A 23891-nucleotide genomic window follows, 5' to 3' on the forward strand; every position below is an offset into this window, starting at 1 on the left:
AGATTTTGAACTGATATTTATTTATTTATTGTGCCTCTAATATTAGAAGATGATACCCAAAAAAATGTGTTAGGATTAGTAAAATTGTGAGTAACTTCCCCTTTATCCTCCTTCCCAAATTTAGTTTTTGTTTTATTGTAAATAAAAATATAAATAAAAATATAATTAGGCCAGGTGTGGTGGCTGACGCCTGTAATCCTAGCACTTTGGGGAGGCTGAGGTGGGAGGGTCACTTGAGGCCAGGAGTTCAACACCAGCCTGGGCAAGATAGTGAGACTTCGTCTCTACAGAAAATAAAAAATTAGCTGGACTCAGTGGTGTGCACCTGTAGTCCCAGCTAATCAGGAAGCTGAGGCAGGAGGATTGCTTGAATGTGGATCAAGGCTGCAGTGAGCCATGATCATGCCACTGCACTCCAACATGGGCGACAGACCCAGACAGGTCATGCCTTAGAAAAATAAACAAATAAAAGTATAATTAGAAACAGATTATCAGAGTAGAGGAAAGAGCCAGATACCAGGAAGCCAGAGTAGGCTGCCACAAGGTTGAAATCTGGCACCTCATCTTAGGAACCGCCTCTCCCACAAATGCACGGATCTTAACATATGTGATGGTGTGATGAAACCCTGGTGAGATTTGTGAATATTCTGAATACCATGTAACCTTGGACATTTTTACTTAACCTTTATGGTCCATAGATTGCTCACTCTAAAATGATAATTTCTCTTATAGGGGGTTGTTGGGAGGATTAGAAGGGATATTGTATGTAAAGAACTGATACATAATAAGCATTCTGTACTAGCTAATACGTTAGCTAATATCATTATTGTTGCTGCTGCTTAGTTGATACAGAGTTTTAAGAAATTTATTTTTTGGTGGATATATCTTGTTGTCTAGTGAGTTTTAGTGAGTACCAAAATAGAGAGCAAACACTTACTGTTTTTGTTCAGGTAGCCAAACAAGCTTTGTCAAGTATTTGTGTTTTTTCATGGACACTTGCTTGTGGTTCTAATTTTATATTACGTCTTAAAACAATAGCCACCTTTTCTTAATTATTTACATAAATTTTAATATTTAACATGTGGATTCTACAACTACCATTGTTTCATTGGTTTTGCATTTTTGGTTGACTTCTGTTGGTTAGTTGATTTAAAATGATCCATAGGAATTATGATATAACTGTCATGATATTTAAAAATTAGTAAACTGGCTGGGCGTGGTAGCTCATGCCTGTAATCCCAGCTGAGGACGAGCTGGTGGATCACTTGAGGTCAGGAGTTTGAGACCAGCCTGGCCAACATGGTAAAATCCTATCTCTACTAAATATACAAAAATTAGCCAGCATGGTGGCTCACACCTGTAGTCCCAGCTACCTGGGAGGCTGAAGTGGGAGGATCACTTGAACGTGGGAAACAGGTTGCAATCAGCCAAGATTGTACCACTGCCCTCTAGCCTGGCCAACAGAGTGAGACCATGCCCCCCGCCCCCCCAAAAAATAGTCTCAGGTTCATCATACTTATGTGAATAGAAGTTACTGCCAGTGTATCCATTAAAGTATCTTCTACTTTAAAGTAGGAATTTGAATGATAAATAAGGTCACAAAATAACTTCAGTACCTGAGAAAAGAATAACAGTATAATATACTGAGATTTTTTTCTTTTTCTTTTTCTTTTTTTTTTTTTTTTTGAGACGGAGTCTCGCTCTGTCACCCAGGCTGGAGTGCAGTGGCGCGATCTCGGCTCACTGCAAGCTCCGCCTCCCGGGTTCACGCCATTCTCCTGCCTCAGCCTCTCCGAGTAGCTGGGACTACAGGCGCCCGCCACCTCGCCCGGCTAATTTTTTGTATTTTTAGTAGAGACGGGGTTTCACCGTGGTCTCGATCTCCTGACCTCGTGATCCGCCCGCCTCGGCCTCCCAAAGTGCTGGGATTACAAGCGTGAGCCACCGCGCCCGGCCTGAGATTTTTTTCTTATTAACACGGTAATGAAATACATGAAAACTAGTAGAGTCGAGTTACATGAAGTAGGAAAAATGACTTTTTAAAAACTTTTTTTTGTAGAGTAGGTGTCTAACTGTGTTGTCCAGGCTGGTATTTAATTCTTGGGCTCAAGTGATCTTCCAGCTTCAGCCTCCCAAGCAGTTGGGGCTACCGGTGCATGCCACCACACCCTGCTAGTTTTTAGATTTTGTAGAGATGAGGTCTCACTATTGCTAAGGCTGGTCTCAAACTCCTGGGCCTAAGTGATCTTCCTACCTCGGTCTCCCAAAGTGTAGGGATTACAGGCATGAACTACCACACCTGGCCAGGCTGTAAGCCCATTTTATAACTTGAATATAGAAATAGTTTTACACTCTAACTTTTTAATTTTTGAGACGGAGTTTCACTCTTGTTGCCCAGGCTGAAGTGCAGTGGCTCACTACAACCTCTGCCTCCCAGGTTCAAACGATTCTCCTGCTTCAGCCTCCCGAGTAGCTGGGATTACAGGCACGTGCCATCACACCCAGCTATTTTTGTATTTTTAGTAGAGATGGGGTTTTGCCATGTTGGCCAGGCCGGTCTCGACCTCCTGACCTCAGGTGATCCACCTGCCTCGGCCTCCCAAAGTGCTGGGATTACAGGCGTGAGCCACTGTGCCTGGCCACACTCTAACTTTCTAAAAGAAATATTCACCTACGGAATAAATGCAGTTGAGAGATTTTAGAAAGATACGGCTTTGAAGAGTTTACACCATAACAATCATGAATTGCTTGATTAAAGCAAATATATCCCCAAAGTCCAGGTGGCAGAATGATGCATGAAGCTAATAAAAGGCAATTTTTTTTTTGGTGAACCTAGGGAACCTATCACCCTCAGAAATAATGTTGACCAGAAAAAATAGTTGTAGAGAAGTTTATATAAATTCATGATGGATAGATACAGAGTGACTACAGAAAGCTAAGATAACTGGCAATTATGAGTCATCTCTTTTTTTTCTATCCCTAAAACGTCCCCTGGTATCTTTCAGAGACTGATTTTGGAGTTAGGCCCATGTAGTAATTTTTTAACAGAGTAGTAGCCAAAGTAGAGGAAGGCAAAACAGAGTAGAATCTAGGCCTTTTGATTTTTGAATCATTCTGTGATGGTTGGTGGGGGTGACCAGGAGAAGTCAGGAATCTAGAGGGAAGTAGCTTGGAACAAGGTAAACCTAATTTCTGTAATAGACTAGAATAATTTGTATTAAGTAAATTGTAGGCTTTTGAAATAATTTATATGGTTTAGATATCAAGATAAATTACGAATACACTATGTCTTCTCTGGCATGTAAAAGGTAAATGTTTCACCTATAGAATACAAGTTCCCAGACTGTCTTACCAGATAAATGTTTAAAGCCTGGGAACTTTTGTGGTAATAAAAGTTTTTACTACTATTTTGTATATATGAAGAGTTTTTTTTTTTTTTTTGTGGCGGAGTCTCGCTCTGTCACCCAGCCTGGAGTGCAGTGGCGCGATCTCGGCTCACTGCAAGCTCTGCCTCCCGGGTTCACGCCATTCTCCTGCCTCAGCCTCCCAAGTAGCTGGGACTACAGGCGCCCGCCACCATGCCCGGCTAATTTTTTTTTTTTTTTGTATTTTTAGTAGAGACGGGGTTTCACCATGTTAGCGAGGATGGTCTCGATCTCCTGACCTTGTGATCCGCCCACCTCGGCCTCCCAAAGTGCTGGGATTACAGGCATGAGCCATCGCGCCCGGCCTTTTTTTTTTTTTTTTTTTTTTGAGACAGAGTCCAGGCTGGAGTGCAATGACACAGTTTTGGCTGACTATAACCTCTGCCTCCTGGGTTCAAGCGATTATCCTGCCTCAGCCTCCTGAGTAGCTGGGACTACAGGCGTGCAGCACCACCCCTGGCTAATTTTTGCATTTTAGTAGAGACGGGGTTTCACCATGTTCGTCAGGCTGATCTTGAACTCCTAACCTCAGCTAATCCGCCTTCCTCAGCCTCCCAAAGTGCTGGGATTACAGGCGTGAGCCACCCCACCTGGCGAAGAGAGTTATCTTTAAAAGTACAAAAATCTTTATCATTGAGCAGAAATGTGATTTTACAATTAGTTTCCATATAAACTTTTTGTTACCAAAGTATCTTCAAATTACATACTTAACAATATTCTTTTAAACAATGCCTTTTTTTTTTGAGACAAGGTCTCGGTTTGTTGCTTAGGCTGGAGTGCAGTTGTGTGATCGTGGCACACTGCGGCTTCGACCTCCTTTGCTCAAGCGATCCTCCCACCTCAGCCTCCCAAGTAGCTGGGTCTACAGGTGCATGCCATGACACTCAGCTAATTTTGGAAATTTTTTTGTACAGACGGGGTCTTGGTATGTTTACCAAGCTGGTGTTAAACTCCTGGGCTCAAGTAGTCCTCCCATCTCAGCCTTCCAGAGTCCTGGGATTACAGGTGAGAGCCACGGTGCCCAGCCCATGAACAATTAACATTTTTTTTTTTTATGTTTGGTTTACCTTTTTTTTTTTTTTTTTTGAGACAGAGTTTTGCTCATGTTGCCCAAGCTGGAGTACAATGGCACTATCTTGGCTCACTGCAACCTCCACCTCCTGAGTAGCTAGGATTATAGGCGCGCACCACCACGCTTGGCTAATTTTTTTGTATTTTTAGTAGAAATAGGGTTTCACTATGTTAGCCAGGCTGGTCTCAAACTCCTGACCTCAGGTGATCTGCCCGTCTCAGCCTCCCAAAGTGTTGCGATTACAGGCATGAGCCACCGTGCCTGGCCTACCTTTTTTTTAATGCTTATCTATTTCTTGCAGTATGGTTTACTTTTGATATTATACTATGCATATAGTACTTAGAAGTATTAAATTGTATTGGTATTGGTGACAGATGACACTGACCTTATTCTTAAATTATGGAAAATGACTCGTGTGTGTGTGAAGGGATCTCACTGTGTTGCGCAGGTGGACTTCAATGGCTGTTCACAGGTGCAGTCATGCACTACAGCCTCGAACTCCTGGCCTCAGGAAATCCTGAGTAGCCTCCTGAGTAGCTGGGGGTAAATTCTCTTTCAGTTAGACCTTTAGCTAATGTATTGGGGGCAATATTCTTTCCTGGGAGGTCTTGTTTTTAAACCAGTCCTGCCTTAAATTGTTCCAATTTTAGTTCTGTGGCTTTGAGTCTGAGGTAATTTTCAGTTTATTGGTATTAGAAACGTTCCTGTGTTTGTGTAGTGCTGGGTGTGAAATGTGAAGTTAAATCTTTAAATAGTTAATAGATACTATTAGATTGCTATACTTCTGTGGTTTATACTTTTCACTGTGAGAGTAGAATACTTCAAATGCTTGTGCTAGATGTTTTGTCTTTTCAATTTTACAAATCTGGCTGGGCACAGTAGCTCACGCGTGTAATCCCAGCACTTTGGGAGGCTGAGGTGGGTGGATCACCTGAGGTAGGGAGTTGAAGACCAGCCGGGGCAGCATGGTTAAACCCCATCTCCACTAAAAACACAAAATTAGCCAGGCATAGTGGCATGCCTGTGGTCCCAGCTACTTGGGAGGTTGAGACAGGAGAATCACTTGAACCCAGAAGGCGGATGTTGCAGTGAGCAGAGATTGCGCCACTGCACTCCAGTCTAGGCAACAGAGTGAGACTCTGCCTCAAAAAAATAAATAAAAATAAAATAAATTTTACAAATTGATATTAAAAATAGTTTTTATATTTGTGTTTCGCTACTTTATATATAAACATATATGTTTGTTGGCCTTTGTATTGCTTTTCTGTGAATTTAATTTCCTGGTTTTTTCCAATGGCATTGTTCATCTTTTACTAATTTTTAGGAGCTCCTTGTTTTTGTTATTTTTTTTTCTTTGAGTTGGAGTCTTGCTTCATTGCTCAGGCTGGAGTGCAGTGGCGCAATCTGGGCTCACTGCAGCCTCTGCCTCCTGGGTTCAAGCAATTCTCCTGACCTCGGGTGATCCACCCACCTTGGCCTCCCAAAGTGCTGGGATTACAGGGGTGATCCACTGTGCCCGGCAAACATGTCTCTCTTTTTAAATGATTGATCTTTTCCAGCATGACTTATTTCTCCATTCATAAGAGAATACATTTGATTTTAGAACTTTTCTGTGGAACTTTGAAAGACCTTTCACATGCAGAAGCTGATTTTCACTTTGGCTTATCTAGTTTTAGTATGTGTCTAGGATGTGTGTGTGTGTGTCTGTGTATACATTTTTTAACATGGAGCCTTTAGTCAGAGAAATTACAGTATTAAAAGCTAGATCTATGCTTATATTTGAAGGTAGTATCAACAGGGTTTCTGAATATCTCCATTTAAGATTGAAGTATGTTGCTTCATCTTATATATAAAAAAATATGATTTTTTTTAGAAGATGCTTTTTCCTCCTTGTTTTCAGATGTCTGCCCTGATTTTTCAGATGTTTGCCTTGATAAAGGAATACCTTAGTAGAATTTTCTGTGATTAACAGGTTAGAGTTGTACCCCTCTTTCCTGAGCCAACTTGTAGGGCCCTTGAAGCAGCATTGTCTGCGTATTTCAGCATGTTCTGCAAATGTGACCATCGTTTGTATGAGTATGTGCCATGAAAATGGTTAGGAAGGCCAGGTGCAGTGGCTCACACCTGTAATCCCAACACTTTGGGAGGCCAAGGCGGGTGGATCACCTGAGGCCAGGAGCTCGATACCAGCCTGGCAAACATGGAGAAACCCTGTCTCTACTAAAAATACAAAAATTAGCCAGGCGTGGTGGTACATGCCTGTAATCCCAGCTACTTGGGAGGCTGCGCCAGGAGAATTTCTTGAACCTGGGAGGAAGAGGTTGCAGTGAGCCAAGATCGTGCCACTGCATTCCAGCCTGGGCAACAGAGCAAGACTGTCTCAAAACAAAAACAAAAACAAAAAAAAAGAAAAGAAAAAGGTTAGGAAACATGAACTTAGCCTGCCTCTTTTTTTTTTTTTTTTTTTTTTTTTTTCTTGAGACAGAGTCTCACTCTGTCACCCAGGCTGGATGGAGTGCAGTGGTGCGCTCTCAGCTCACTGCAAGCTCCACCTCCCAGGTTCACGCCATTCTCCTGCTTCAGCCTCCTGAGTAGTGGGGACTACAGGCACCCACCACCATCACGCCCAGCTAATTTTTTGTATTTTTAGTAGAGACGGGGTTTCACCCTGTTAGCCAGGATGGTCTCCATCTCCTGACCTGGCGATCCACCCGCCCGGCCTCCCTAAGTGTTGGGATTATAGGCGTTAGCCCCCGCGCCCGACCCTTAGCCTGCCTCTTAAGCTGTTAGTGGTCTTGATATGGAGATAGAAAATAAAATACTATGAATGATAATCTAAAACTTGAATTAAAGTAGGTGTATTTTTATCTTGTCACTTTTTATTAAAAGTTATTGTAGTACGTTCTCTACTAAGTACCAGCACTATATTTCAAGTGCCTGCAAGACTTAGAATTCGTTTGTAAAATTACTGTTCTTGGACTGAGGTTACATTTTAGTCTTGTCAGTGGATTCTTCACCAATCAATTGGAATCAGTCAATTCCAATACAGTCTTCCCCCACAGTTGAATATAGAATAAAATCTATTGCAAGCTGGGTGCAGGGGCACACGTGGCAGGACTGCTTGAGCCTAGGAGTTCAAGGCTAGCCTTGGCAACATAGTGAGACCTCATCTCCATAGTGAGACCTCATCTCAATTGAAATATATATCTATATAAAAAATAGAATTCATTACAGTTCATCTTGCTGGAAAACAAAATACTGTTTTTGTAATTTAAAAATTTTTAATTTAGAGATGGGGTCTTGCTGTGTTGACCAGGCTGGTCTCGAACTCCTGGCCTCAAGCAGTCCTCCCTTCTGGGCCTCCCAAAGTGCTGGGATTACAGGTGTGAACAACTGCACCCGGCTGACAAAGTATTTTTTAAAGATATACCACTAAATGGAGATTTGATTCACATTTGATAGTTTTTGACAGGTCTTTTCTATTTAAAAACATTTCTGTTTTTGTAGCATTATTCTGGCTTTTCCCTTAATTTAGTAAATATTTGAGCACCTTTGTATTCCAGATACTGAGCAAGACTGGCAGGGTTCTGCCCTTAGGGAGCAGAAGGAAGGTAGGGGGACTGACTAAAACTTGAGAACTATCTAACATAAGTACCATGCAGAAAATGAAACAGTATTAATTGGCAGAAGGAGAGCAGGCTATTTTGGCTAGTGTGGTTAGGGAAAGCCTCTCTAAAGAGATGTCTCTTGGGTGGAGACAAGATGTGAAAAAACCAGCTTGCCTGTTTTTGGGGTTTCAGCCTTGCAGGTGAAGAGAAACACGAAGTTGAGAAGTCTTGAGGCACAGCGTCTGGCATGTTATGAAAGAAGGCCTTTAGACGCCTTGTGATGGAGTTTAGATTTTATTTTGAGTTTTAAACAGGGGAGTGACACAATGAGTTGCATTTTAAGCTTGTTCAGGCTGTTACATTGATCATCAGGAGCTGTATCATTTCGGGCTAGTGAGATGCTCAGATGAGTGTGCCTTCTGTCTCTTCCCTCATCTATTTCTCTCTTATCTGGTCTTAAGCTCCTCCGTCTTTTCCTTTTTAGTTGGAAAAAAAAGATGTAGAAAAAAGAGGAGCTGTATGTACTCCTAAAAAGGGACCTCACAGTAACCTGGGGATAGAGTTAGGTAGGAGTGAGTCAGGGCTCAGGTTGAGGTTCTAGAGGCAGGAGGCAGCGAGATCTTGTTCTGTCATCCCCTCTTACAGAAATAAAATATGCCGATAAAAGTTTATAGTGTAATACTAAGATATAAAAACAAAAAGTAAGTAATGTAGAAAATAAAAGCCCTTCACAGTCCTGCTGAAATGATCACTGTTAACACTTTAATTCTAGAGTTCCCCATCCATTTATTCATTTCTAGATTTCCCTCTCTCTTTGTAGATTAATATTAAAGGGTTCAGACTATATATTTTGTTCATTTTTTGTTGTCTTGGATATCTTTTCCCATCTCTGTATATATGGATCTACTTTATCACATGGATATTAACATGGTTTATTTAATTCCCTATTGTTAGGTATTTGATCTTTACCACAGTTTTTCAAGGGTATGAATAGTGCTGCAAGGAATATGCTTACACATGTTTTTATACACTTGTCTTAGGCTTCTGTGGGACAAATTTCTGGAGTAGAATACTAGATCATTCTTTAAGAACATTTCAGACTTTTAATAGATATTATCATATTCTTTCCCAAAAGGATGTACCAAGACTGTATGAGAATAACCCCATGTTGTGGTCTTAAGTTGTCTCTAAACCTCTTTGGTTTTCTCAGCTGTCATCTAAGAATACTAAATATCTAACCTCCCTCTTGATTTGGGCATGTGATGTCATTTAGCACATAGTGGATATTCAGTTAGAAACTTTTGGTTGAAAACAAGGTTTGGATTCTGTGGTCTTTAATTCTAGGCCATCTCAGCTCTGACTGAAATGATTTGAGTGTTAGTGTTATATATGGGAAGGTAAGGGCTATGGAATCAGTGCAGCCCAGTTCAGAATCCCAGTTTGCCACTTACAAGCTGTGTGTGTGAGAATTTTCTCAGCTGTAAAATGGGGACATAATTCCTACCTAGAGTAATACTGTAAGTATTAAGGTGGATAATGATTGGAATGTATGCTATGTATCCTGCCTCATAATAGTAAGCTTCTAGTAAATGGTAGCTATGGTTAATAATAAAACAAGTTTCTGAAGGAGGAAGGCTTGAAAAGATGGAATTCCTTATCAACCTCAAAGTTTTCTAAAGGAGGAAACCCTACCCCCCTTACATCTTCTTGGTTTCTGACTATGAACTGAACTCTGAACTCTGAATGAACTGAACTCTGAACTCTGAATGTTATGGTAGAAAATTCATGGACTTTAAATTTAAACAGATAAGGAATCTGATTATTTTACCCACTGCTGGGGTGTTCTTGGGCAAGTAGCATGACTTCTGTGTCCAAAAAAGAAAGGGTTTGCAGTGACTGAACCTGTAATCCCAGTACTTTGGGAGGCTAAGGAGAGTGGATTGCCTGAGCTCAGGAGTTCAAGACCAGCCTGGGCAATATAGCAAGAGCCTTTCTCTACAAAAAACTGTTTTTAAAAATTAGCTGGGCATGGTGATGCATGTCTGTGGTCCCAGGTACTTGGGAAGCTGAGGTAGGAGGATCATTTGAGCCTGGAAAATCAAAGCTGCAGTGAGCTGTGATCATGTCACTGCACTCCAGCCTGGGCAACAGAGCAAGACCCTGTCTCAGAAAATAAATTAATTAAAAAGAAAGTGTGGATGGAGGAAGGGATTAAAAATCTGGCTGGGCGCAGTGGCTTATGCCTGTAATCCCAGGTGTGATTTGGGAGGCCAAGGTGGACAGATCACGAGGTCAAGAGATTGAGACCATCCTGGCCAACTTGGCCAACCCCATCTCTACTAAAAATACAAAAATCAGTCGGGCGTGGTGGTGTACGCCTGTAATCCCGGCTACTCGGGAGGCTGAGGCAGGAGAATCGCTTGAACCTGGGAGGTGGAGGTTACAGTGAGCCGAGATCGCGCCACTGCACTCCAGCCTGGTGACAGAGTGAGACTCCATCTCAAAAAAAAAAAAAAAAAAAAAAGAAAAGAAAAAATCTTTGGGGTTCTTACACAAATTAAATGAGATAATTTATTATTATTATTTTTTTGAGATGGAATTTTGCTCTGTCCCCCAGGCTGGAGTGCAATGGCGCAATCTCGGCTCACCGCAAGTGGTGGGATTACAGGCATGAGCCACCACGCCCGGCTTGAGATAATTTATAAAGTGCCTAAAATACATCCTAGAAATATTAGTTTTTCTTCCTTGAAGTCATAAATTATGGCTTGCACTTTTTTGCAGGTATTTCTCATAGTACTAATGTGTTGCTCACACTCAAGGGTAGTTGCTTAGGAAGAAGAGAAATGTAATTGAAAAAGTAATAGACTAGAAGTCTTGAGACCTGGGCTCATGTTCCAGGTTAGCTTTTTTTTCTTTTTTGGGGAGATGGAGTCTCGCTCTTGTCCCCCAGCCTGGCGTGCGATGATGCAATATCGACTCACTGCAACCTCCACCTCCTGGGTTCAAGTGATTTCTCCTGCCTCAGCCTCCCTAGTAGCTGGGATGACAGACACCCACCACCATGCCTGGCTAATTTTTGTATTTTAAGTAGTGACAGCATTTTACCATGTTAGCCAGGCTGGTCTTGAACTCCTGGCCTCAAGTGATGCACTGGCCTCGGCCTCCCAAAGTGCTGGGATTACAGGTGTGAGCCACTGTGCCTGGTCCCTTGCTAAATGTTTTGTTTTGTTTTGTTTTTGAGGCAGAGTCTCGCTCTGTCATCCAAGCTGGAGTGCGGTGGCATGATCTCCGCTCACTGCAAGCTCTGCCTCCCCGGTTCATGCCATTCTGGCTCAGCCTCCCGAGTAGGTGGGACTACAGGCGCCCGCCACCACACCCGGCTAAGTTTTTGTATTTTTTCTTTTTTTTCTTTTTTTTTTTTTTTTGAGATGGAGTCTCCCTCTGTCGCCCAGGCTGGAGTGCAGTGGCGCGATCTCAGCTCACTGCAAGCTCCGCCTCCTGGGTTCACGCCATTCTCCTGCCTCAGCCTCCCGAGTAGCTGGGACTACAGGCGCCCGCCACCGCTCCCGGCTAATTTTTTGTATTTTTAGTAGAACGGGATTTCACCGTGTGTTAGCCAGGATGGTCTTGATCTCCTGGCCTCGTGATCTGTCCGCCTCGGCCTCCCAAAGTACTGGGGTTACAGACATGAGCCACCACGCCTGGCCAATTTTTTGTATTTTTAGTAGAGATGGTGTTTCACTGTGTTAGCCAGGATGGTCTCCATCTCCTGACCTTGTGATCCACCCGCCTCGGCCTCCCAAAGTGCTGGGATTATAGGCGTGAACCACTGTGCCTGGCAGTCCCTTGCTAAATCTTTTAACTGCTGGTCCCATTTTCCTCATCTCTGAAATATTTTATAGAAATGTACTATTAAAGAAACTTTTCTTTGCTGATGAATGCAGGAGGTATCATTAAAAACCCACATGGTGCTACTTTTTTTTTTTTTTTTTTTTTTTTTTTTGGAGACGGAGTCTCGCTCTGTCACCCAGGCTGGAGTGCAGTGGCGCAGTCTCGGCTCACTGCAAGCTCCGCCTCCCGGGTTCACGCCATTCTCCTGTCAGCCTCTCCGAGTAGCTGGGACTACAGGCGCCCGCCACCACACCCGGCTAATTTTTTGTATTTTTAGTAGAGACGGGGTTTCACCGTGGTCTCGATCTCTTGACCTTGTGATCCGCCCGCCTTGGCCTCCCAAAGTGCTGGGATTACAAGCGTGAGCCCCCGCGCCCGGCTAGTGCTACTTTCATAATTACTCTTTATGTATTGTGTTCTTGGGTTAAATACTTTTGTTCTAGGGTTACAATTATTTGTGTTTCTTACTAGGTTTAAGAATTGTTTAAGCTGCATCAATGGAGCACATACAGGGAGCTTGGAAGACGATCAGCAATGGTTTTGGATTCAAAGATGCCGTGTTTGATGGCTCCAGCTGCATCTCTCCTACAATAGTTCAGCAGTTTGGCTATCAGCGCCGGGCATCAGATGATGGCAAACTTACAGATCCTTCTAAGACAAGCAACACTATCCGTGTTTTCTTGCCGAACAAGCAAAGAACAGTGGTATGTGAACATTCTACTTAGGAAATTTAGCTATTTATCTGCCTGTGGAACACATTAAGGATCATGTTGTTCAACTTAAAGACAGGCAAAATATTCATTGTCATTTAGGACCTTTATTGTTTTTTTTCTAACTGCAGATTTATTTCTTTATATTGCTGTTCCTTCCACACCCCCTATTTTTTCCTACCTCTTGGCCTTCCTTCTGTTACTCTTGCCTGGAATGTCTTCCTTTGTGCCACCTCATCCAAACAAATAGTACATTCTTACGGGTATATTTCGAAGACTTTTCTTTGCAAAGTCTCTAGGCCTTTCCAACTACTTTAGAAGACATTTTATTTCTTCTATTAAAATATTCACCTAAAGCTTTTTGAATATTACAATCAAGTATAAAGAAGAAAGTAAAATTACCTAGAAAAAATTATTTTTGTATATTTCATAGGCCCAGGACAAGTCTGGAGGCAGCTAAATCATAGAATCTTCTTTTTCAGGGCACTGACACCAGCCACTTAGTTCTGCATAGTTTATTTTTGTAGTACCAGTGACAGGTTCATATTGGCATCATGGCAGGACACTGCCACTAGGTTTTCTGATAGAAAATTTCTTTTCTTTTTTTTTTTTGTTTGAGACAGATTCTCACTCTGTCGCCCAGGCTGGAGTGCAGCTCACTGCAACCTCTGCCTCCTAGATTGAAGTGATTCTCCTTCCTCAGCCTCCCAAATAGCTGGGACTACAGGCACATGCCACCACGCCCGGCTGATTTTTTTTTTTTGTATTTTTAGTAGACACGGGGTTTCACCATGTTGACCAGGCTGGTCTCAAACTCCTGACCTCAGGTAATCCACCTGCCTCGGCCTCCCAAACTGTTGGGATTACCAACATGAGACACCACGCCCAGCCCGATACAAAACTTCAATTTTTCTAAGAATTTAGCACTCAGAAAGTTTTCTGGCTGGGTGTGGTGATTCACACCTGTAATCCCAGCAATTTGGGAGACCGAGGTGGGCAGATTGCTTGAGCTCAGGAGTTCGAGACCAGTCTGGGCAACATGGCAAACCCCATCTCTACAAAAAAAAATTCAAAAAAGTAGGCCTGGTGCGGTGGCTTACGCCTGTAATCCAAGCACTTTGGGAGGCTGAGGCCAGCTCATTATTTGAGGTCAGGAGTTCGAGACAAGCCTGGCCAACATGGTGAAACCCCATCTCTACTAAAATTGCAAAAATTATAGGCAGGCATGGTGTTGCACGTTTGTAATCCCAGCTACTTAGGAGGCTGAGGCAGGAGAATCACTCGAACCCGGGAGGCAGAGGTTGCAGTGGGCTGGGATTGCGCCACTGCACTCCAGACTGGACGAAAGGGTGAGATTCTATATATAAAAAAAAAGAAATAACAACAAAAATGTAGCCAGGCGTGGTGGCACGCGTCTGTAGTCCCAGCTACGCGGTACTCGGGAGGCTGAGGTGGGAGGATGGCTTGAGCCCAGGAGGCAAAGGTTGCAGTGAGCTGAGATCGCACCACTTCACCCCAGCCTGGGTGACAGAGAGCCAGACCCCTTCTCAAAGAAAAGAAAAAAAAAAAAAAGTTTTCTTCTATTATGGATAAAACAAACAAAACCAACCACCTGGCCAAAACAGAAAAGTGAAATTGCATTGGTTTTGTTTGGTGGAACTTTTGAGAAAACTTGAGTTCAAAACTTCCATGCCTCTACCTTTCCCGTCCTCTGTTCTTTGTGTAAAATCAGTGCATTGTGTTTATTCCATATAGTCAGGTGAAGCAAGGTTCTGAGGTGAGGAACCCCAGTCCAGAGTTTTCTCTGTTTGCTTCTAACAGTTCCACTCTTCCCAATTTGTTAATAAATTGTTTATACTTTTTTTGTGAACCTAAGGAGCCTCCCTAGTGTTGAATACTTAGGTGCATTTTGAACTGAAGGCAAAACTCAAAAGTCTAACTTTAATTAAAGTTTGAGTAAGTTTATCTTTGTCTCTCTTCCTAAAAATGAAAATTTTATGGCTGGCAAAATAAGCAGTAATAATCCCCTATATCTGAACAATGGTCTTCCATTTGCAAAGTAATTTTACTTACTGTTTCTCATTAATTTTCTTTGTGACCTTAAATTGAGAGGTCAGATAGGAAGTGTGTGTTATGAGAAGCTGAAGACCATTTGGTGCTTCTTCAGAGTGTTATTGAGAGTATCTTCTCCATCCCCATCTGCTACCAGTTTGCCCAGAAGGCTGGGAAACTTAATTTGGCATAGTGATTAAGTGTATGAACCTTTAAAACAAGAAAACCCCAATTTAAATCCTTGCATTGCCTTTTATTAGCTGTATCATTTAGAGAAGTTCTGTACTTTTTTGAGCCTCTTTCCTGACCTTTATGAAATGAGGCTTGTACTTAGCACAGTGGCTGATTTTTAAGTGAAGTGGTAGCTATGATGATTATTATTATGTGTATTTTTTTTAGATGGAGGCTCTCACTGTCACCCAGGCTGGAGTGCAGTGGCCTGATCTCGGCTCACTGCAACCCCCACCTCCCAGGTTCAAGCGATTCTCCTTGCCTCAGCCTCCCAAGTAGCTGGGATTACAGGCACCTGCCACCACGCCTGGCTAATTTCTTTGTATTTTTAGTAGAGACGGGGTTTCACCATGTTGGCAAGGCTGATCTCAAACTCCTGACCTTGTGATCCGCCTGCCTCGCCTTCCCAAAGTGCTGGGATTACAGACATGAGCCACCGCACTCAGCTGCTATGATTATTTCTTAGCTTTTTATACATCTATGTAGTCCTTCATCCCCTCCACTTGAGCACAGCTGGTGGTTGGAAACCAAGCTTGACTTCTCCTACAGCTTATGAGAAGGTTGTAGCCTAGGTTAGTTTTGCCTGTTTCTTTGGGTAAAGATGAACTAACTGTGGAAGAACTAGCTGCTTTCACCAGGCACTCAGCTTCAGGAAAGCAGTAGAAGAGGGAAGAGTCACTTAGCTAGGCCAGCACCATCAGTCAGCTCTTTTTACTCCTCCCCAGGTTGCTTCACTTCCTGAACCCAGAATGACTCTCATAATCACTCAGTGGGTTCTAGAATTATTTAACTGATTTCAGCATGTATCCATGGAGGGCTGTAAAGAGGAGAATGAGACAGAGGATGTATATCTGATTTAAATAATTTTAGATGTGATAATTAGGTTTTTGAATGTTTCTTGGAATTTTTATTTTCTAAATGTATGCCTCTTTGACTTTCTCCTGCTGTTGTTGCTGCTATTGCTGCTGCTGCTACTGCTTCTAATTATTATTAGATGAGTGATTGACTGGAGCTGAGGACCACTACTGTTAGAATCAGCTGACCAGCAGGTTAAAATACAGATTAATCTGTATGAATGGGCTTTGTTCCATACTAACTGAATCAGAATCCTTGGATGTGTTGGACAGGTAGATGGAATCTATATTTTCACAAGCTTCTCTGCGGATTCTAATGCCAGCTACATTTGGGAACCTGACTGGATTAGATGATATTTAAAGAACTGTCCAGCTTGAAGTATGATTTAATGAAGACTGATAATGTAACAGATATCACTTTATAGCTTAGAAAACTTTGCTATACAGTATTTGATACAGGTCATGATTCCGTTAGTGTATGTTTATTACTCTTCATTTTCCTCATTCTTAGTGTCTTCATAGTTCATATCAGTATAGCTTGTTTTGTTTCTGAAAAGCTGGAAGTTGGTGGGTATCACTGCATCAAGAAACTTTTAAAGTAAACTTATTTTGGAACATTAAAAAATATATACAGGCTGGGTGCAGAGGCTTTTCCCTGTAATCCCAGCACTTTGGGAGGGTGAGGTGGAAGGATTGCTTGAGCCCGAGTTTGAGACCAGCCTGGGCAATATAGTGAGATCTTGTCTCTACAAAAAAAAAAAACATTAGCTAGAAGTGGTGCTGCCCACCTGTGGTCCCAGCTGAGGCTGAGGTAGGAGGATCACTTGAACTGGGGTGGTCAAGGCTGCATGTGTCATGATGATGCCATTGTATTCCAGCCTAGATGACAGAGCAAGACCCTTTCTCGGTATATATAATATAGATTTTACACACACACACACACACACACACACACACACACACACACACACACACACACGTAGAGGAAATAACAAATCTGATGTACCCCTTACCCACTTTCAACATTTAGCTAACCATGGCAGTCCTGCTTAATCTGTGTTTTCATCCACTCCTTTCCCAGTGTTTTGACACAAATCCCAGATATCATTTGTCTGAACTATTTTGGTATCTACAAGGAACTTTTAAAGAATGCGAATTTTATTTATTTTTAAATAGGTAAAGCATTCATATGAGCCAAAAGTCTTGGGTGACCCCTGCCCCTGTATCCCCATTTCCTCAGCGGTTTCCTATGATCAGTCTTTATCTATTCGAAGAATCAGTTGGTTTCCCCTTACCCTGTTGTTCACGACCTTTCCTTTCTTCCACATCTCTGAAGGAGAGGAAAAACCATCAGTAGCTAAGGAGGCTATCACAAACTCCAAAGGAACTTTTTTCGTTTGGAAAATCTTTTCCTTTCTCCCAGATGATTGATCCTTCTGGAGAATATTCCTCCCCCACTCCCATCACCTTCTCGACTAATCTGTTAACAAGTTCAAATTCTTCTATACTGTACTCTCAATGTGGAGTCCATCTTTGGGCTTCAAAGAATGATTACTGCACAGATAAGTCCCCATCAGTCCCTGGTGATAGCAAAATAAAGCCTTGTGAAAAACTTCTTACGTTGCCCCTCTCTGATGTTTTCAAATTCCTTAGGCTTACATGCATTCTCTTCTTTCCTAGATTGTTTTCTCTGCTTTGCATCCAGATACTATGCCCTGGTTTGGAGCCTAGTAACTAGAAGGGCCCAGATACCTATGTCCTCTTTCTTACGACTTTTTTCTGTTGTAAACCAGCTAGAGAAGGTTGGCTGGATTGGCATTGAAGTGGCTGGAGTAAGGGCCAAGATTAAGAACACTTTGGGCCTTTTGGAGCCCTGCTTTACTTCCTTCCCCCTCCCCGTGTACCCACATAGGTAGATATATGCATACACTCACCACCTTCTGGGGAGGTGGGGTGGGGGTTGGCTGGCTGCTGTCAGCTGTTAACACTTTCAATCAGAGGAGGAACCTTGTAGGCAGTTCACAAGCACTGCAAATCTCTGTTTTGCCCTCCTTGCTGGCCATACTGACTCTAGTTACACTTACTTTTGATTAACTCTTGGCTTTGAAGTTAAAACATGGAGGGCTTTTATCAAAACTCTGAAATTTCAGTTCAAATTTTTTTTACAGCTGCCCTTAATTGTGAGTATCCTGGGCACTCACACTTCCCAATAGGGTTCTGAGTACCTGCCTAGCATTTTGAGGATTGAGTACAGGGGAATATAGAGAAGTATGTGCCACTAAGGCTGCTTGGTATGGTGTGCACATATATTTAAACTAAGATTGGTGTTTGTCCCTACAGCAGGGCTAGAGTTCTATATCTTCCACTTCCTGCTTTGCCTTCACTAGTGTTAAGTACATGTGAGATGGAATTTTTGTTAGAATGATCAGTCATTTTTGTTGAAATAGGTTGAAGTACAAATTTTGATCATAAAAACTCATTTGTTTATAGATCAGATTGGCTTATTTCCTCTCTAATGACGCTAATGAACATACATGTGTATACATTCTAATCACACAAAATTAGAGACGTATAAAGGAAAAGTTTATCATTTTATCCTTCTTAAACACTATCTCTTGATGTGAACAGCTAAGTGTAACTCTTTCTACCTTTCCACTCATGTAACATATACAGATTTCTTCACCCTTTTTTTTTTTTTTTTTTTGAGACGGAGTCTCGCTCTTGTCACCCAGGCTGGAGTGCAATGGTGCGATCTCAGCTCACTGCAACCTCTCCCTTCTGGGTTCCAGCAATTCTCCTACCTCACCCTCCCAAGTAGCTGAGATTACAGTCATCCACCACCATGCCTGGCTAATTTTTGTATTTTTAGTAGAGCTGGGGTTTCACCATGTTGGCCAGGCTGGTCTTGAACTCCTGACCTCAGGTGATCCACCCGCCTTGGCTTCCCAAAGTGCTGAGATTACAGGCGTGAGCCCTCGTGCCCGGCCTCTTCACCTTTAAAATAATCTTACTCTGTTATTCTGAAGGATATTTTCCCCCAATTAATATATCATGGACTCGTCTCCATCCAGGTCATTATAAGTAATATAATAGCTGCATAATGTGACATAATACAGGTGTCTCACACTCCATTCAAGTACTTTCGTATTGCTGGATATTCAGGTTGTTTCGTATATGTGTGTGTGCGTGCGCCATCACAAGCAATGCTGTCATAAATTTGCCTGCACCCTTACAGACTGGTGCGTTTATTTCTGTGCCCACCTTTCCAAGGGGTGCTGCAGCCTGTGTTGGTCCTAAAGGTGGTCCTTTGTTTGTAGGTCAATGTGCGAAATGGAATGAGCTTGCATGACTGCCTTATGAAAGCACTCAAGGTGAGGGGCCTGCAACCAGAGTGCTGTGCAGTGTTCAGACTTCTCCACGAACACAAAGGGTAAGAGCTCAACAGTCAGTTGACTTCTTCAGACTAGTAAGGATCTTCTAGCTTCAAACAGCTATGTTTGTATTAAATTGTACTAGCTTCCTATAGAATATTGTATATGTCTATACCTTTCTTTATAAAGAGATAATTCAGAAAAATAGGTATTAAGAAATTGAAATTATTGCTTGGACATTCTCTTGAAAAGTTAAATACACGTTAAGCTGGGCATGATGGCCAATACCTGTAATTTTAACCCTTTGGGAAACTGAGGCAAGAGGGTTGCTTGAGGCCAAGAGTTCGAGACCAGCCTGGGCACATAGTGAAGGCCCATCTCTACAAAAAATTTTTAAAAATTAGCCAGGCATGGTGGTGCGGCCTTGTCGTCCTAGCTGTTCGAAAGGCTGAGGTGAGAATATTGCATGAGCCCAGGGGCTTGAGGCTGCAGTGAGTCATGATTGTGCCACTGGACTCCAGCCTGGGCTGGAGCAAGATCCTGTCTATTAAAAAAAGCCAAAAAAACAAAAAAACAAAAACAAACACATGTTAGGTATTGATAATGTTTCCATGGATGGAAACAGTGATGTTAGATGCTGTGTTTTTTGAGACAAAGATTTTTCTTTGTGTTTACTCTAATGCATTACATAGACTGGGCACTCAGAAAGTGCATTATTTTATATATATATATAAAGAATGCTATCCTTGGGAGATTGACTTTTCTCATTCACTAACTTTTTTTTATTCAGTTAAATGTGTACTAATCCCTGCTGTTGGATAGATTGTTTAAAGATGCAAAAGCATTTCTGCTTCAGGAAGGAGTCATAGTTTATCCAATTCCTAATGGTGGTGGCAAGATAGAGGCATCCCCTCAAAGGCTGGGAGTAATACCTCAAAGCAGCAGAGCTGTCCATAATTATGCATTATCCATTATTCCCTCCACCCCTAAAATACAGGGAAACCTTTAAAGGGTTCTTTTTTACCCTCTTCTTGGAAAGCGTCACTTATGTTATTCATCTTTAGCTTACATTTTTTCATGTTTCAAAGAGTTCTCCAGTTTGAGAGAATAGCCCAGGGAATGAATCTACTCAAAGGAGTGAGTGTAATTCTCAGTTTAGGAGGCGTTTATTGAAGTGCAAGTCTTTGAAGCAGATGTTAACTTTTGCTGAATGTAGCCCAGGTTGGGTCCCTAAGCCAATCCGTAGTGCTCCTTAAGGACTAGAGAGATTCTGAGATGGGGAGGGCTTGGTTTACTCTCATCCAAGGCTGCACTGGTTTGGAGCTACTCTGGAGTCTCTAGGACAGACAGCAGATTGTCACTAGGATCAGTCTGCAGATTGATGAGGAAATAAGGCTTGTCCTCCTCCTCTTCATAAGGGCAAAATAGTCCTTTGGAGTTATAGGGAGTTTTCCAGGTGCTGTATAGGTAATTATATTGAGGAATGTATTATTTACTGTTGGATAGTGAGAAAAATGGCTTGACTAGGCTTCTGGTGGATAAGGGAGAGGCTTGAATGGTGCTATACATGTTATTTTCTCTTTACCTGAGAATATTCTTCCTTTGGAAAATGGGCCAGATTAACTGGATAAAACATGAGAAAGGAACTGGGCATTAATTTTTACTTATGTTTCTATTTTTTGTCTTATTTATACTGTAGGCACAGAAAGTGTGGTTTCAGAGTAGATTTTAAGACAGTTAAGTTTCTCATTGACTTATAGACCCTACAACTACAGATTTGAGTCTGTTATTAATTAATAGAAAAGTACATTTTTCATTTGTGGTTCCTTTCTATTTATCTAGATTGAAATAGGCTGCTGAAGACTAAATTTTATACTGCAGCAATATTTATAATCCATTTTACAGGATTTGGGGATTTTTGTAAGATTTTAGTGTTACAAATTCCAATTTAATGTATATTGACTTTATCGTGAGATTGTTATATATCATTGTTTAAAGAAAACTTTATTCTGGCCAGACATGGTGGTTCATACCTGTAATCCCAGCACTTTGGGAGGGTGAGGCAGGAGGACCGCTTGAGGCCAGGGATTCAAGACCAGCCTGGGCAACACAGCAAGACTCTGTCTCTACCAAAAAACATTTTTTTAAGTAAATAAAGAGAAAACTTGATTCTAAGAACATGGGCTTTGGAGTTCAATGGACCTAGATTCCAACGTAGGCCGTTAAACTTGCTGTGTGGCCTTGAGCAAATTACCTTCTTAGAGTCCCAGTTTTCTTATTTTTCAGATAGAAATAATACCTACTTCATAGGTTTGTTGTATGAATTAAATAAATTATTGTTGTATGGATTAAATAAAGTTGTGTTTATATGGCATGTGATAAATAGTAGCTGTTGTTATTTCTATTGAACTTTGACCTTGTTGAAACATTTCCCTTTCATGTTTTTTTTAAATCCTTTCTAGTAAAAAAGCACGCTTAGATTGGAATACTGATGCTGCATCTTTGATTGGAGAAGAACTTCAAGTAGATTTCCTGGATCATGTTCCGCTCACAACACACAACTTTGTAAGTTGCAGATCTCTTCTCTTTCTGGCATGTTGAGGGCTTTGCCAGGCATAACAGAAATTTCTCAGGTAACATGCATATGTGTGTATATATATATATATATATATATATATATATATATATATAGTTGGATTGTTTAAAGTTCTTTATGCTGTTGTTTACAGTAAGGCAATTTAGGTTTCATTAGTCAGAGATATACTCTAATTTGTGATTATGAATTCTGTACATGTTGGAAGTATGATTCATTTTGTAAAAACTTGTTTGGAGGCCAAGAAGGAAATGATGTTATCTTTTGTCATCTTTTATTTATTCAGCATAATTTACACCTGTGTTCTTGTTGTAGGCTCGGAAGACGTTCCTGAAGCTTGCCTTCTGTGACATCTGTCAGAAATTCCTGCTGAATGGATTTCGATGTCAGACTTGTGGCTACAAATTTCATGAGCACTGTAGCACCAAAGTACCTACTATGTGTGTGGACTGGAGTAACATCAGACAGCTCTTGTAAGGCATTGTTCTGTTTCTCAAGGAATATAGGGATGAGGAGTATAAATACTTTAAAGGGTATTTGTTGTAGATTTTGACTGACAGGTCTGGATTTTAGACTCATTTAATGAATTGTGATCCAGAAACTACTTTAGAAACAGTGATAATTCTGAAACTAGCTAGGTTTGGTGGCATTAATACTCCAGGATGAGCAGGTAGGAGTAGGACTTGTTATCTGTCAAATTGAGATTGACATACTGTGACTGTGATTCAGTAAGGAAAAGAGCAAAAGGATATGAAAACAAGATTTTTTGCTTTTATCTCTTAATAGTATCATCTACCAGGGTTGGTAGTAGACACTGCTCTGTATTTTGTTGAATATGCTGAATGAGCCTTTGACATTGAGAAGGAGCAGAAAGCACAGTTGATGCTATCTTCTTCACTTCAAAGGAGAAAACTTAGTTGTTTGGACTTAAAATTGTTTGAACATAAAATCTTGAAAGATTCTTATTTCTTTCAGGAGACAATATATTTCATATAAATAAAATTTTATTAAAGAATTTAAAGTTTATATTAAAAGTACATGGTCCAAACTGCCTTTTAAAAACTGTAACTAGGGATATGAAAAGTTTAAAGTTTTGTCCTTTTTTGACAGTACTAGAGAAACCAAGGGAGTGTAATTATTAGACCATGATGAAAACGTTTTTGCTTTCATGGTCACTTTGGTCACTTACATATTGATTTTGTGATAAGAGCTTGAGTAGCACAAATGGCACAAGCTTTAAAAATTTATCTTATTTTTGTCCCCCACCTCTTTTTTTTTTTTTTTTTTTTTTTGGAGACGAGTCTCTTTCTGTCATGAGGCTGGAGTACAGTGGCGTGATCTCGGCTCACTGCAACCTCCGCCTCCCAGGTTCAAGTGATTCTCCTGCCTCAGCCTCCCGAGTAGCTCAGACTACAGACACACACCGCCACGCCCAGCTAATTTTTGTAGTTTTAGTAGAGATGAGGTTTCACCATCTTGGCCAGGATGGTCTCGATCTCTTGACCTCATGATCTGCCCACCTCGGCCTCCCAAAGTGCTGGGATTACAGGCGTGAGCCACCATGCCCAGCCTTTTTCTTTTTTAAAGATAGGGTCTTGCTCTGTCTCCCACACTGGAGTGCAGTGGCATGATCATAGCTCACTGTAGCCTCGACCTCTCGGGTTCAAGTAATCCTCCTACCTCAGCCTCCTGAGTAGCTGGGACTACAAATGTATGCCACCATGCCTAGCTAATTTTTGTGTTTTTTCTAGAGACGGGGTTTCAGCATGTTGCCCAGGCTGGTCTGGAACTCCTGAGCTCAAGCAATCTATCCGCCTTGGCTTTCCCAAGTGTTGTGGTTACAAGTGTGAGCCACCGCACCTGGCAGCACAAGCTTTTGAGTCTAACAGACATATGTCAAAATCTCAGTGTTGTCATTAACCATAACGACATCTGAGTTTTCGTTCATGCATCTGAATAAAGGGGATATTAGCTTCCTTGCATTGTTCTTATGAGGCTTGCTGACATGACCTGTGAAATTACTAAGCACAAGTGCCCACCTCATGGAAAGAAGGTGCCTAATTACTCACTTTTCTGTGATTTAT

General features: G+C 41.6%; 1 protein-coding gene across 8 annotated transcripts in view; it reads left to right on the forward strand.

Annotated features, from left to right (window-relative positions):
* RAF1 (Raf-1 proto-oncogene, serine/threonine kinase) overlaps positions 1 to 23891 on the forward strand; it is an 82002-nt gene that overhangs the window by 34058 nt on the left and 24053 nt on the right. For 5 of the 8 annotated variants that reach the window (XM_055259400.2, XM_055259398.2, XM_055259401.2 and 2 more), the window contains 4 exons: positions 12468 to 12700; positions 19161 to 19273; positions 21677 to 21779; positions 22123 to 22280. In XM_055259400.2, coding sequence (XP_055115375.1) covers positions 12494 to 12700; positions 19161 to 19273; positions 21677 to 21779; positions 22123 to 22280 — 581 coding nt within the window. In that variant the 5' untranslated portion in view covers positions 12468 to 12493. The remainder of the gene's footprint in view (positions 1 to 12467; positions 12701 to 19160; positions 19274 to 21676; positions 21780 to 22122; positions 22281 to 23891) is intronic. The other 3 variants (XM_055259402.2, XM_055259404.2, XM_055259403.2) reach the window with 1 other exon arrangement.

This window comes from Symphalangus syndactylus, chromosome 21 (genome assembly GCF_028878055.3).
Source record: "Symphalangus syndactylus isolate Jambi chromosome 21, NHGRI_mSymSyn1-v2.1_pri, whole genome shotgun sequence".
NCBI lineage: Eukaryota > Metazoa > Chordata > Mammalia > Primates > Hylobatidae > Symphalangus > Symphalangus syndactylus.